General features: G+C 47.0%; 1 protein-coding gene across 1 annotated transcript in view; it reads left to right on the top strand.

Moving 5' to 3' along the window:
* The window catches only part of LOC141147860 (uncharacterized), a 66,272-nt gene that overhangs the window by 26,993 nt on the left and 23,745 nt on the right, over positions 1 to 15,534 (top strand). The window contains exon 2 of the mRNA XM_073635028.1: positions 13,624 to 13,750. Within this exon, the coding sequence (XP_073491129.1) occupies positions 13,624 to 13,750 (127 nt within the window). The remainder of the gene's footprint in view (positions 1 to 13,623; positions 13,751 to 15,534) is intronic.

Genomic DNA, 15,534 nt, shown 5'->3' with positions numbered 1-15,534 from the left:
AAAAATATGTAGAAAAATGCATATCGGCCTAAACTGAGGAAAAAAAGGAAAAAAAAAATGTTTATATATTTTTGGGGGATATTTATTATAGCAAAAAGTAAAAAATATTGCTTTTTTTTCAGAATTGTCGCTCTTTTTGTTTATAGCACAAAAAATAAAAAACGCAGAGGCGATCAAATACCACCAAAAGAAAGCTCTATTTGTGGGGAAAAAAGGACGTCAATTTTGTTTGGGTACAACTTTACACGACCGCGCAATTGTCAGTTAAATCGGCGCAGTGCCGTATCGCAAAAAGTGCTCTGGTCAGGAAGGGGGTAAATTCTTCCAGGGCTGAAGTGGTTAAAAAATGGTACAAATACCTCTAGCTCATATTTCTAACGATACTTACAAAACGATACTTACAATAGTAATATCCCGCCTCCCCCAAGAAATGAAAAACCTAAAGTAAAATAAATAAAGATTAGGAAATGGACTGATAACTTCTACTATAAAGTCGATGAGTGGAGATAGAAATGTATGTGTGTGTTGATATATATGAGGTATTTTATAGAATGGTGGAGATTTCGATGCCTTCGTTAATACCACCAGGCGAAAGAACATCCAGATTATAAATCCAGAATGTTTTTCTGGCACAACGTTTTTTAAATAGTTTTTGCGCCTTCACTTGTATTATTTGTTGTTCTGTGTGCTCAGTACGGTCCTCCAGATAATCAATCCTGTCATGTAAAGTGACTAATAGATGCTGTGAATTCCGTCTGCATGTCAGCTTGTAGTGATGATATCATGGCTTTGAGAGAATGCTTTGATGCAGGATTATCTGAGGTAGGAAATGCTGCAAGTGGCTCGTTGGAGGGAGAATTGGTTGTGAGACTACAAGGCCCAGCTACAAATTGCTTCTTCAGCGGGGGAGCTTTGGTAGGAGAGTGAGCAGGGGATTTAGCCAGTCTTTTACCTCTATCAAAGGGCGACAGTGGTCTGTGACTACTGATCAGATGATTTCTCCATGTTCATGCTGTGGAGGCGGCAGCTCGTGGTTGCTGTGTACCCGGCCGGCGCCATCTTGGGCCAGGGATGTGCGGGCTTCATGCATAGCTCTCAACTGTCCCTGATTTCGAGGGACTGTCCCTGATTTGGAAAAAAGTCCCTCTTTCCTCCTCCTTTGTCCCTCATTTTGGTCTGATCTATATAAATGTATACTTTTTATCTTTTGCCCTGCCTTAAAGAAGGTCAGTGTATATCTCTCATTGTTGAACAGGTAATGGTACAGAAAAGTATTACAGTAGACCTCTATCACAAAAAAAACTGTATATGCCAAGCTGGATGCATGGACCAACAGGAATAGAAAATATATACATCAGTGGAAATGTCAGGGTGGTAATTGTTGGGATCAGACGAATCAGAAAGGCCAATTTTGTGTTAATAATGTTTCATAAATGTCCTGATTGAACTTATTTTATTGATCTTTGTATAATGTGGAGCAGCCCCTTGGTAGACTCAGTCACTATGCATGATATGAGGTGCCTCTATGGCATCAGCTCCTCCCCGGGAGATGTGCAAAGCGTTGTCCTTCTCTGAGTATGGGGGACGCCTACAATCCAGGGATGCCCTGACAGCGGCCTCTTTAAACAAAGGATTGTAAGCAGCTATTGTGGTGAAAATAATCCAATAATCTCATCAGTCAAATCTCTTCTGTGATGATGATATAATCTGCCCGGTTCTCTGTAAGGCCCCTTTCACACTGGGGCAGTTTGCAGGCGCTATTCCGCTAAAAATAGCACCTGTAAACCGACCTGAAACTGCCGCTGCTGTTTCTCCAGTGTGAAAGCCCGAGGGGTTTCACACTGGAGAGGTGCGCTGGCAGGAGATAAAAAAACTCCTGCAAACAGCATCTTTGGAGAGGTGAAGGAGAGGTGTATTCACCGCTCCTAAACCGCTCCTGCCCATTGAAATCAATGGGGCAGCGCAGCTATACCGCCGGCATAGCGTTGCTGTAGAGGTGCTTTGCGGGCGGTTTTAACCCTTTTTTTGGCCGCTAGCGGGGGGTTAAAACCGCCCCACTAGCGGCTGAATAGCGTCACTAAAACGATGGTAAAGCGGCGCTAAAAATAACGCCATTTTACCGCCAACGCCCGCACCGTCCCTGTATGAAAGGGGCCCTATGCTTTGGCCTGGTTATGAAGGTGCAGATGATGTAATCGTCCTGGAGGGGAACGTGCTTGGCCTGGATGAAGGGTTTGGTGGCTTGCCAGGCCTAAGCATACTTAAAGGCCCTGTTAGTGTGTGTATGTCAGGTAGGTAGGTCAGTGTGTGTATGTCAGGTAGGTCAGTGTGTGAATGTCAGGTAGGTCAGTGTGTGAATGTCAGGTAGGTCAGTGTGTGTATGTCAGGTAGGTCAGTGTGTGTATGTCAGGTAGGTCAGTGTGTGTATGTCAGGTAGGTGATTTTAGTAGTCAGCATTGATGGGCACTGGTAAGCCAGGCAGCAAACAGCAAGTGAGCTTACCCCCCCCCCACACACACAACCAGACCACCCCACCGCCCAGCCAAACCCCCCCCCGTGCCTGCCTTGGACTTCGGGCTGAAGCCCCTGGTCTTTTTGCCACCTAGCAACGCCCCTGGTTGTAGGTGACACTGAAGGAGCGCTGTGATAGATAGGCAGAGAACCAGGATAGAGCAGAGTCTCGGAGGCCAAGGGAATGTAGTTTATTGAGGAGCGGGTGGTCAACAGTATCAAAGGCCGCAGAGAGGTCAAGTAGTAAGAGTATGGAGTACTGGCTGTTGGTTTTAGGTAGGAGCTAAGATGGTTATAGACTAATGCCGCGTACACACGGTCGGACTTTCCGGCATACTTGGTCCGGCGGACCAGAGTGTGCCGGACAATCCGCCCGTGTGTAGGCGCCGGCGAACTTTTCCGGCGGACTTTTTCCCAAAAGCCCGCCGGACCTAGATTTGAAGAAAGTTCTAAATCTTTCCGCCGGACTCAGTTTCGGGCGGAAAGTCTGCTCATGTGTGTGCTGGTCCGACGGAAAGCCCGCTCGTGTGTATGCTGGTCCGACGGACCAGATACGACACGAGGGCAGGGTATTGCATCTCGCGCTCGCTGCAATAGGAAAAACACATTTTCCTATTGCGGCGAGCGCGGGGCATACCAGGCCCTTAGGTCTGGTATGGATTATAAAGGGAAGCCCCTACGCCGAAAAAACGGCGTGGGGTCCCCCCTAAAATCCATACCAGACCCCGATCCGAGCACTCAGCCTGGCCGGTCAGGAAAGGGGGTGGGGACGAGCGAGCGCCCCCCCCCCTCCTGAACCGTACCAGGTCGCATGCCCTCAACATGGGGGGTGGGTGCTTTGGGGGAGGGGGGCGCCCGCGGGGCCCCCCACCCCAAAGCACCTTGTCCCCATGTTGATGAGGACAAGGGCCTCTTCCCGACAACCCTGGCCGTTGGTTGTCGGGGTCTGCGGGCGGGGGGCTTATCGGAATCTGGGAGCCCCCTTTAATAAGGGGGCCCCCAGATCCCGGCCCCCCACCCTATGTGAATGAGTATGGGGTACATGGTACCCCTACCCATTCACCTAGGGAAAAAGTGTAAGTAATAAAACACACTACACAGGTTTTTAAAATATTTTATTAAACAGCTCCGGGGGGGGATCTTCCTCCGGCTTCGGGGATCTTCTTCCGGCTTCGGGGGTCCCTCCGCTTCATCTTCTCCCGGCGTCCGGTTGGTTCTTCTCCCGGTGTTCCAGTTCTTCGGCCGGCTCCTCTGCTGTCTTCAGGTAGCTCTCTTGCCAGCAGAGGTCCGGACTTCTGGGCTTCTGGGCTTCTTCTCTTCTCTTCTCTTCTCCAGATGTTGACACGACGCTCTCTCCGGCTGGACTGCTCTCCGAGGGCTGCGTTGTGACTTATATAGGCGGAGACCCCGCCCCCTTTTGATGTCACAGTCCCTGAGCATGCTGGGACTGTGACGTTTTAGGGGGCGTGGTCACTGGGTGATGTTGTTTTAGGGGGGACCCCACGCCGTTTTTTCGGCGTAGGGGCTTCCCTTTATAATCCATACCAGACCTAAGGGCCTGGTATGCCTCGCAACGGGGCTCGCAAGGTGTCAATCTCGCCGATAAAAGCGGCAAGATTGACATCCTTTGCTAGTCCCGTCGCACCTGAGTCACGTTCAAAATGAACGGACTTGTCCGTGTGTGGGCAAGTCCGTTCATTCTGAAAGTCCGCCGGAACTCCGGCGAAAGTCCGTCGGAAAGACGGACGGACCTAGCCCGCCGGAAAGTCCCGGCGTGTGTGGGCAAGTCCGTCCGTTTTAAAGTCCGGCGCACTTGGCGGACAAAGTCCGTCGGAAAGTGTGCCGGACCAAGTAGGATAGAAAGTCCGACCGTGTGTACGCGGCATAAGTGTTCTAGAAGTTTAGAGGTGAATGCGAGCAATGAGATGGATCTTAAGTTGTTTAGGTTTGTGGGGTCCAGTGAGGGCTTTTTAAGTATGGGAGTGATCTGCACATGTTTTAGAGGGTGCCACTAGAGAGGGAGTGATTGAAGATGTGAGTGAGGGAGCACAGGATAGAAGAAGAGGGTGACCGTAGTAGTTGTGAGGGAACAGGATCTAAGGGACAAATGGTTAGGTGGGCATCTGAGAAAAGTTTTGTAACCTCTTCAGTAGTAGCTAATTCAAAAGAGGAGAGCGTTGAATGTGCTATTAGGCAAGGTATGTTGGGTGGGGAGGTATCCTCACGAATTGCATCAATCTTGTCTTTGAAGTGATTGGCAATCTCTTGGGCAGTGAGTGAGTTAGTGGGTAGAGGGGGTGGGGGACAAAGCAGAGAGTTAAAGGTTGAATAAAGCCGACGGGGACCGGAAGACAAAGTATTAATAAGAGAGACAAAGTAGGCTTGTTTGGCAGCATGGAGGCAGGAATTGTATTTTAGAAGAGCAGATTTATATAGGGTGAAGTCTTGTAGGTGTAGTAATAACTCACGGTGGAGCTGCTGATTTAAAGCGGGCTGTTTCTGTCACCTTTTTACCTGTAGTTTCACTAATACCAGAGTTAGAGTCCACGTTGAACTTATCAGCTAACAATGTAGGCACCAGTCACTTTAGTACTTTTCCAATGCTTTAATGGGAGATAACTGGAAGAAGTGGCAGGAAAGAAGTAGAAGAAGAGTTGCAGGGAAGTTCAAATACCTTTTCTTGGTGTAGCACTAAGGAATGGAAATCTCAGAGATGAATGTATCTTCAGTTCAGGATTTAAATCTTTGCCCGCCCCGATAGGTCCCTCTCACTAACCTAGCAACTGGTGCACAGCACGAGCAGAAAGTCTCTGCCACAGACTTGAGTGAAACAAACTGTACGATCCTCTGCCACAGGATGTAGTAGTTTTCAGTGAACAGCAACACAGTACCAGAACCTTTAAGCCGTACTATGTGGTAGGTTAACTTAAGATGCGTCCTCCAATTGAGTCACCAGGCCCCTCTCCAGACCAGCTCTCCGCATAATCCTTCCATGACGGGTCCTCCCCTGGATTCTTCTCAATTGTACAGCTTCTTCCCGCAGGACAGACAGCACAGGACCATCTCCACAGCTGTTGTAGTAGGCCCCAGACAGACTTCTGGGCCCACCCACACGCTGCAGCATCGCAGTCCTCCGGCCCGGAGGACCACGAGGTAGGACTCCTAACACATACCTGTCGGCCAGGAGGGCCAGTAGGTTGAACGAAAAGACCCAGAAATATGGCATCCGACCCTTAAATACCCCCTCCCAGAAAGCACAGCAGGGGACAACCTCTGCCGAGTTACTTCTGAGAAAGAAGAGCACTCAATACACCTCAGTCTGCTGCTTTCCAGCTCCGGTCTGTAGTGACACCGACATCTACAGGTGACGGAGTGGAACTGCACGCAACACAACCAAGGTTGGAACAGAAGCTAATTTAGCTATAGATTAAATCTGAACTATGTACAGAAAATATGACCCACTAAATTTACATATAAGTGGTAGATTAAAAATCTACCAGCGCTACATAGGCATTTGGTTTTACGCCACAGTCGTTCAAGAGTAGGGATGAGCCGAACACCCCCCAGTTTAGTTCGCACCAAATCCTGCGAACGGACTGAAAATTTGCGCAAACTTTAGAACCCCATTGAAGTCTATAGGACTCGAACGTTCAAAATCAAAAGTGCTAATTTTAAAGTTAAAGCTAATTTGCATGGTATTGTCCTAAAAACGGTTTGGGGACCTGGGCCCTGCCCCAGGGAACATGTATGAAAAAAAAAAGTTTTAAAAACGGCCATTTTTTCGGGAGCAGGGATTTTAATGATGCTTAAAGTGAAAAAAAGTAAAATATCCTTCAAATATCGTACCTGGGGGGTGTCTATAGTATGCCTGTAAAGTGGCGCGTGTTTCCTGTGCTTAGAACAGTCCCTACACAAAATGACATTTTTAAAGGAATAAAAGTCATTTAAAACTGCTTGCGGCTTTAATGTAATGTCGGGTCCTGGCAATATGAATGAAAATCAGTGAGACAAACGGCATGGGTACCCCCCCCCCCCCCCCGAGTCCATTACCAGGCCCTTTGGGTCTTGTATGGATATTAAGGGGAACCCCGCACCCAAATTAAAAAAAGGAAAGGAGTGGAGCCCCCAGGCCCTATATACTCTGAACAGCAGTATACAGGTGGTGCAAACAAGACAGGGACTGTAGGTTTGTTCTTAAGTAGAATCTGTTTGTAATTTTGAACTGGTACATTTTTAAAGTGTAGCTCCAGCCAAAAAATCTATTTTAAGTTTTTTGGAAACCATTGGGAAGGGTTATCACCCCTGTGACATTTGTTTTGCTGTCTGTCCTCCTCTTCAGAAGATTTAACCTCACTTTCTGTGCTAATGACAAATGTTTTTCGACAATTTGGGGTTTTTAGTGAAACAAGGATTGTTGATAAAGCATCAGTGGAGAGGAGATACGTTTTTCCCATATTTCCTCTTACAGGAGAGAAATTCCCTTCCTAGGGGTAGATTTCATCTCACTTCCTGTTGTCTCCTTCCATTTGCAAGTAGGAGTCGTTTGTAAGTTGGATGTTTGAAAGTAGAGGCCTGCCCTATATACTCTGCAGAAATTGGGGCCTCACAGTTACTCTTGGTGGGCGCAGGAACGGGCCCTGCTGTGAAATATTAGATCAAGAATTGTAATTACATGTTGAACAGGGGCAGAAAAATTGGGCCTTAGGCACTGGTGCCACAACACTGCAACCCTTCACAGATACTCTAGTTGGAACGCAGGAACGAGCCCTGCTGCAAACTATTGCATCAAAAATTGTAATTACACACCCCTGTTAAACAGGGGCTGAAAAATTGGGCCTTAGGCACTGGTGCCACAACACTGCAACCCCTCACAGATACTCTAGTTGGAACGCAGCAACGAGCCCTCCTTGCAAAATATTGCATCAAAAATTGTAACTACACGCCCCTGTTAAACAGGGGCTGAAAAATTGGGCCTTAGCCACTGGTGGCGGCGCCCAGAACCAAAAATATTCTTACAAGCTATCAGCATGATCATTGAGGAGGAAGAGGATAGTCACTCAGCATAACAGGATAGTCACTCAGCATCAGCATAGGCAGTCTTGAAGGGATCTGACATTGCAAAAAAAATTATTCGGTTACATCAGCATCAGGTGCTTGGTAGCTGGTGGTGATCCAAGACTGATTCATTTTTATGAAGGTCAGTCGATCGACCGAGTCCATGGACATGCGCACCCTGTGATCGGTTACAAAGCCTCCAGCAGCATTGAATGTGCATTCTGAAAGAACGCTGGATGCAGGACAGGCCAGTATTGCATACTGTGGCAAGCTCTGGTCAGTGATCCATCCTCAAGACCCAGTAACCCAGAGGATTTTTGGTGGGAAAGGTGTCCAAGTCAGCTCTTGCACCTAGGTATTCCTGCACCATGTAAAACAGACGTTGGCGATGGTTGCTGGAACCGATCATACCTTGGGGCTGCGGACTAAAAAATTGTCTGAACGCATTGGTCAGACGGCCACCTTCTCCACCACTCCTTCTTTGACTGACCCAAGCCTCAGCAACATGTTGTCCAGTAAAAAAACATTTTAAATACGCTGCGCTAGAGAATAGAAGCAAATAGCAGCCAACACACCTATAGAACTAAGGCAAAAGACAATAAACAAAAAAAGTGTAGCGCTATAAACCCCAAAACAAATTTAAATGAATCAAACAATATACAGTGTATGTGAAACTGATATCACAGACTTATGATGTATCCTTTAGAATACAAAGTGAATCAAAGTGAAGTGCTATAAACTAAAACAAATACTTAATATACCAAAAAAAATTGAAAAATATTAAATATTAATAAAAATATTGATTGATAAAAAACAGAGATAAAGTCCAAAAAAAGTCCAATGGGATTAACACCATTAAGAGTTCTTTTGTAAAAAAAAGTCCACAAATGTTGATTGTAGAAATGAAAAGTGAAGAAAAAACCACCACCAGGGGTCTATGGAGGCTTACCAGAGACAAAAGATCATTAAAGCACATGGCCCACACATCTGCATTTTGCAGGAAACCCAGCGGTAATATGCACCTTACCACTGACCGCCCTATCCAGTGAGGCCAAGACATTGCCTTCCATGTGCTGGTAGAGAGCCAGAATCGCCTTCCGTGAGAAAAAGTGGTGTTTGGGAACCTGCCACTGAGGAATCGCACATTCAACAAACTCACGGAAGGGGGCAGAGTCTACCAACTGAAAAGGCAGCAGTTGAAGTGCTAGCAATTTAGCCAAGCTAGCATTCAACCGCTGGGCATGTGAATGGCTGGGAGCAAACTTCTTTCGGTGGTGCAGCAGCTGGGGCAGGGAAATTTGCCTGGTACAATCTGACGTCGGTGTACTGATAGCAGATTGCCTGCAAGTACTTGGCAGTGACACACCTAATTCTACACCTTCATTCCTCTCAGTGCAGGTCTCAGAGAGGACTGAAGGTATAGTGGGGTTGGAGATCCCAGCTGATGAGTAGCAAGGAGAGGTCCTCTTTGTTCTTTGGTGTGGGTCTTTTAGGTACGCTTGCCAACGAACTGCATGGCAGGTCAACATATGTCTGGTCAAGCATGTGGTGCCCAAATGGGTGCTGTTTTGGCCACGCGAGATACGCTTGAGACATATGTTGCAAAAAGCAGCGGTGGGATCTGATGCACTCATCTCAAAAAACACCCACACCAAATAACTTTTGGAATAACGTGCAGAGACAGCAGCGCCCTGCACATGCAGAGCTCTGCAGTGTGATACAGCCGGTGTGCTGTCCTTAAGCTGGGCCCTGGAGGGCATCCTGCCTCGTTGGTGATGTGCCTTCTCCTCCTACTTCTCTCTCCTATCAGGCACCCACGTGGAGTCAGTGACCTCATCATCCCTTCCCTCCTCATCACTGGAGCAAAGCTGGCAGTATGCTGCAGCTGGGGGAACATGACTTCCAGATTGCTGTGCTTCTTAGGCACCCCCTCTGTCTGGGCTCACGTTACTGCCTTCCTCTAGCTGAGTACCTCATAGTAGTATCATTGGAGCCTTCAAAATGCTGGGCATCCTCCTGGAGCATGTACCCAACACTGTGGTCAAACAGTTCGGGGGACTCCTCAGGAGGACATGGTGGGGCTAGGGAAGGAGTGACTGATGCCATTGAGCCGAAGGAAGAGGCCGCGTTGTCAGCTGCTTTGCCAGACAACGTACCCTGAGCCTGGGTGAGAGAGGATGAGGAGGATGAGGACGGCTTGGTCATCCACTCTACCAAGTCTTCCGCATGTTGCGGCTCAACACGCCCAGCTGCCGAAAAAAAGGAAAAGCATGTCCCACGGGGCCACATGCTGATGAGGATGCACCGTGTCCACGACCAGCACTGTTGCCTCTAGACACAGAGCCTGCTTGCCCTCTTTTATTGGCTTGTGATTGTCTGCCTCTCCTTGTTGGCCTTCCAGACATACTAATGGCCTGCACTGCAGTGAGATGTAGCTGCACAAAACTGGGATGTATATATATACACTGATTATAGAGCAGCTTGCAGAATGCCTACCTGTGGTATTAATAGGATCAGAAGAAGCTCACCAGCACTTGTCTTCAGGTAGCTATAGGTGCAACTGTGCAGGGTAGACAGTACACTAACTGTAAATACTTCAAGCTGCCTGCCTGTGGTATTAATAGGATCAGAAGAAGAACACCAGCACTTGTCTTCGGGTAGCTATACTGTAGGTGTAACTGTGCAGGGTACACAGTACACTAACTGTAAATAATTCAAGATCCTGCCTATGCTATTAATAGGATCAGAAGAAGCACACAAGCACTTGTCTTCAGGTAGCTATAGGTGCAACTGTGCAGGGTACACAGTACACTAACTGTAAATATTTAAAGACCCTCCCTGTGCTATTAATAAGATCAGAAGAAGAACACAAGCACTTGTCTTCGGGTAGCTATACTGTAGGTGCAACTGTGCAGGGTACACAGTACGCTAACTGTAAATACTTCAAGAGCCTGCCTGTGCTATTAATAGGATCAGAAGAAGAACACAAGCACTTGTCTTCAGGTAGCTATAGGTGCAACTGTGCAGGGTACACAGTACACTAACTGTAAATACTTCAAGAGCCTACCTGTGCTATTAATAGGAACAGAAGAAGAACACAAGCACTTGTCTTCAGGTAGCTATACTCTAGGTGCAACTGTGCAGGGTACACAGTACACTAACTGTAAATACTTCAAGAGCCTGCCTGTGCTATTAATAGGATCAGAAGAAGCACACAAGCACTTGTCTTCAGGTAGCTATAGGTGCAACTGTGCAGGGTACACAGTACACTAACTGTAAATACTTCAAGAGCCTGCCTGTGCTATTAATAGAAACAGAAGAAGAACACAATCACTTGTCTTCAGGTAGCTATACTGTAGGTGCAACTGTGCAGGGTACACAGTACATTAACTGTAAATACTTCAAGAGCCTGCCTGTGCTATTAATAGGATCAGAAGAAGCACACAAGCACTTGTCTTCAGGTAGCTATAGGTGCAACTGTGCAGGGTACACAGTAAACCAACTGTAAATACTTCAAGAGCCTGCCTGTGCTATTAATAGGATCAGAAGAAGAACACAAGCACTTGTCTCCAGGTAGCTATACTGTAGGTGCAACTGTGCAGGGTACACAGTACACTAACTGTAAATACTTCAAGAGCCTGCCTGTGCTATTAATAGGAACAGAAGAAGAACACAATCACTTGTCTTCAGGTAGCTATACTGTAGGTGCAACTGTGCAGGGTACACAGTACACTAACTGTAAATACTTCAAGAGCCTGCCTGTGCTATTAATAGGATCAGAAGAAGCACACAAGCACTTGTCTTCAGGTAGCTATAGGTGCAACTGTGCAGGGTACACAGTAAACCAACTGTAAATACTTCAAGAGCCTGCCTGTGCTATTAATAGGATCAGAAGAAGAACATAAGCACTTGTCTTCAGGTAGCTATACTGTAGGTGCAACTGTGCAGGGTACACAGTACACTAACTGTAAATACTGTGAAAACACCTGCCTGCCTGTCAGTATATTAGGAAGAGAATAACAGGAACGGATCTAGCTAAACTGAATACAGTATATATATATATATGTGCAGGGTACACAGTAAACCAACTGTAAATACTTCAAGAGCCTGCCTGTGCTATTAATAGGATCAGAAGAAGAACATAAGCACTTGTCTTCAGGTAGCTATACTGTAGGTGCAACTGTGCAGGGTACACAGTACACTAACTGTAAATACTGTGAAAACACCTGCCTGCCTGTCAGTATATTAGGAAGAGAATAACAGGAACGGATCTAGCTAAACTGAATACAGTATATATATATATATATATATATATATATATATATATATATATATATATAAAATCGTATTTATCGGCGTATAACACGCACATTAATTTTAAGAGGGAAGTTTCAGGGAAAATAAATTTAATTTTAAAGAAGGAACTTTGAAGCAAAATAAGGGTCAGTGCCCATCTACAGTCTCACAAATGCCATCAATGCGACCTCATCAGTCCACATCAATGCAGCAGCCTCACCATTGCCATCAATGCAGCAGCCTCGCCATTGCCATCAATGCAGCAGCCTCACCATTGCCATCAGTGCAGCCTGATCGATGCCCATTTGCAGCCTAGAGGGGACAGGGAGGGGGGCGGGACGAGCGCCGAAAGACTATATACAGTGAGAATCTCCTATGATAGACAGAACAGTGGTCCAATGGCGGCCCAGGAGACGGGACTTCCTATTACAGAGGCCACCAAGTAAACAGGGGATTCTCACTGTATGTAATCTGACAGCTCTCATCCCACCCCCCTCCTTGCCCCCTCCGAGGCAGCCTAGAGGGGACAGGGAGGGGGGCGGGAGGAGTGCTGAAAGATTATATACAGTGAGAATCTCCTATGATAGACAGAACAGTGGTCGAATGGCGGCCCAGGAGACGGGACTTCCTATTACAGAGGCCGCCAAGTAAACAGGGGATTCTCACTGTATGTAATCTGACAGTGCTCATCCCGCCCCCCTCCTTGTCCCCTCCGAGGCATCTAAAATTGAAGTATTGGCGTATAACACGCACGTGCTATTTGCACCCAATTTTTCGGGTGAAAAAGTGAGTGTTATACGCCAATAAATACAGTGTATATATATATATATACATACACACATATACAACACCTGGGATGCATATATATATATACACAATACACTGTAAGTGCAGCTAACTGACTCGTCTGCCTACTCTAACCTAAATCAAATGACACTGTCTCTCTGTCTATCTATCTCTCTCCACTGCCGCAACACACTACACAATGCCACCACGCAGGCGGCCTTATATAGTGTGGGGCGTGTACTAAACCCCCTGAGCCATAATTGGACAAAGCCACCCTGGCTTTGGCCAATTACGGCTCTCTGTACACACGCCGCTGTGATTGGCCAAGCATGGGGGTCATAGTGCATGCTTGGCAAATTATCAGCCAGCAATGCACTGCGATGCCGCAGTGAATTATGGGCCGTGATGCGCCACTCGAATTTGGCGCAAACGGCCCATATCATTCGCAATTAGATGAACGGTCGAACAGGCGATGTTCGAGTCGTACACGGGTTCGACTCGAACTCGAAGCTCATCCCTATTCAAGAGCACGGCAATGTCTCTTGAGATTTCTAGTGTTGTCAGTTTGCCAGGGTTGTCATGGTCGGGGCCTTTTTCTGCGTGTGGTTAGAGGAGTAAGTGCATCTAGTGATGATGAGAGTGAACTGTTGTAGACAGAGGTGGCCAGGTCAGGGGAGAGATTATATCATATAGGTGGTCAGTAGCAGAATAGAGAAGAGAAAGGTTAAAGTGGCGAAGGTTTGCTGCTTGGAGGGACGGGTGGTTTTATATTTTAAATCAACTTTTAGGGTTGTTTAAGTCATGTGTTCAATAAAAATGTGAAAATGCTAAACATTGATGGAATTTGTTTGCAAAAAATAGAAATTCCTACAAATATCCCAACCTTCTTTTCACACCAATACCTGTACTTTATAGGAAAAAAATGCCAACGTTGGGTTTAAATTCTCTGCACTGACCTTGTGATTTGGTTTTCAGGAAATTTGATACCTCTGGAGCAGTGGATCGTCTGGCCAAACAATTACAAAGACCTAATGACCTGGATAATGAACAACAACTTGAATCCAAATTACACGGATTTCATTGTTCCTGTTTTAATATACAGGTGAGAAATGAACCATCACCTTTATTGGATGAGCCGAGGAGAAAATTGAGGCAAGCTACCAATTAGCTGAGAAAATTACTGAATAGCTTATTTTTTTTTTATTGAGCTTAACATATAAATGTAAATTTATTGGGTCTGCAGAGAATCATACAATTCAAGAATCACAGCCCAAATGTGATTCTGTTATGTTATGTGACTCCCAACAGGTCTTACAGCACCACATAAAGATATTCAGACCAATCACAAATTATAACACATGCTCCTAATTCTCCGATAATCAGTAAAAGTGAAACATAGTCACTAAACATCAATCTTTTTAATTTTTTTTACTCAGTTAAGGTTTAAATCTGGTTAGTCGGTGTGGGTTATCACTAGAGATGAGCCAACAGTTCTGAGCGAACTTTGGTTGTTTGGGCATTTGCAAGAATGTCTGAATTTTGGCCTGTTTGGTGGGCACTGTAAATCATACAGTATATATAGAAGCAGTATTTTTACCACTTCTATATATGACAGCTTCCTTCTGTCAATGGTTCCTAAGAAAGGAGCAGGTGCAGGCACCCAATGCTGTCAAATTTGGTCAATGATGTCACTACTATCCAGTGTTGCCAACCGCCCGTTAATTTATGGGCAGCCCGTAAATTTAAGCCTATTTTTGGGCTGCCCGTAAATGTCCGTTACGGGCAGCTGTGCCCGTTAAAAAGATGGCTGTGGGCCGAAAGCGCAACTGTGCATGCGCCATTCCAAGGCCTGCAGGACTCGGGAGAACTTGCACACACTCGGTCGGGCACTGAGAGCAGGCACATGCGCAGTGATGTGATGGCATCGCCTGGCACCCTTTTTTAATGGCAGGCGCTCGTTCTCGGCAGCGCCTCGCCACAGCAGTGGTCCGGGGAGGTCGATCTTTGCCTGTGCCTGGATTCTGGAACGGAGCACTGACTGACCATCCATCCAGGTCAGTCAGACCTCAGACATGTATTGTGCTGACCTATACTTAACTGAGGAGGGGAGAGGGAGGACAGAGGACAGAAAGACGGAGCAGATCAATCCCCAGAGACAGACCCCCCTCTTGTACCATGTCCGCACATACCTCTGATCCCTGTACCATGTCCGCACATACCTCTGACCCCTGTACCATGTCCGCACATGCCTCTGATCCCTGTACGATGTCCGCACATGCCTCTGACCCCTGTACCATGTCTGCACATGCCTCTGACCCCTGTAGCATGCCCGCACATGCCTCTGACCCCTGTACCATGTCCGCACATGCCTCTGATCCCTGTACGATGTCCGCACATGCCTCTGACCCCTGTACCATGTCCGCACATGCCTCTGACCCCTGTACCATGTCCGCACATGCCTCTGACCCCTGTACCATGTCCGCACATGCCTCTGACCCCTGTACCATGACCACACATGCCTCTGACCCCTGTACCATGTCCGCACATGCCTCTGACCACTGTAGCATGTCCGCACATGTCTCTGACCCCTGTAGCATGTCCGCACATGCCTCTGACCCCTGTAGCATGTCCGCACATGTCTCTGACCCCTGAAGCATGTCTGCACATGTCTCTGACCCCTGTAGCATGTCCGCACATGCCTCTGACCCCTGTACCATGTCCGCACATGCCTCTGACCCCTGTACCATGTCCGCACATGCCTCTGACCCCTGTACCATGTCCGCACATGCCTCTGACCCCTGTAGCATGTACGCACATGCCTCTGACCACTGTAGCATGTCCGCACATGTCTCTGACCTCTGTAGCATGTCCGCACATGTCTCTGAC

This window comes from Aquarana catesbeiana, linkage group LG06 (assembly GCF_042186555.1).
Source record: "Aquarana catesbeiana isolate 2022-GZ linkage group LG06, ASM4218655v1, whole genome shotgun sequence".
Lineage (NCBI taxonomy): Eukaryota > Metazoa > Chordata > Amphibia > Anura > Ranidae > Aquarana > Aquarana catesbeiana.
Note: the sequence above shows the minus strand (reverse complement) of the source record. Positions and strands in the feature narration are given on the sequence as shown.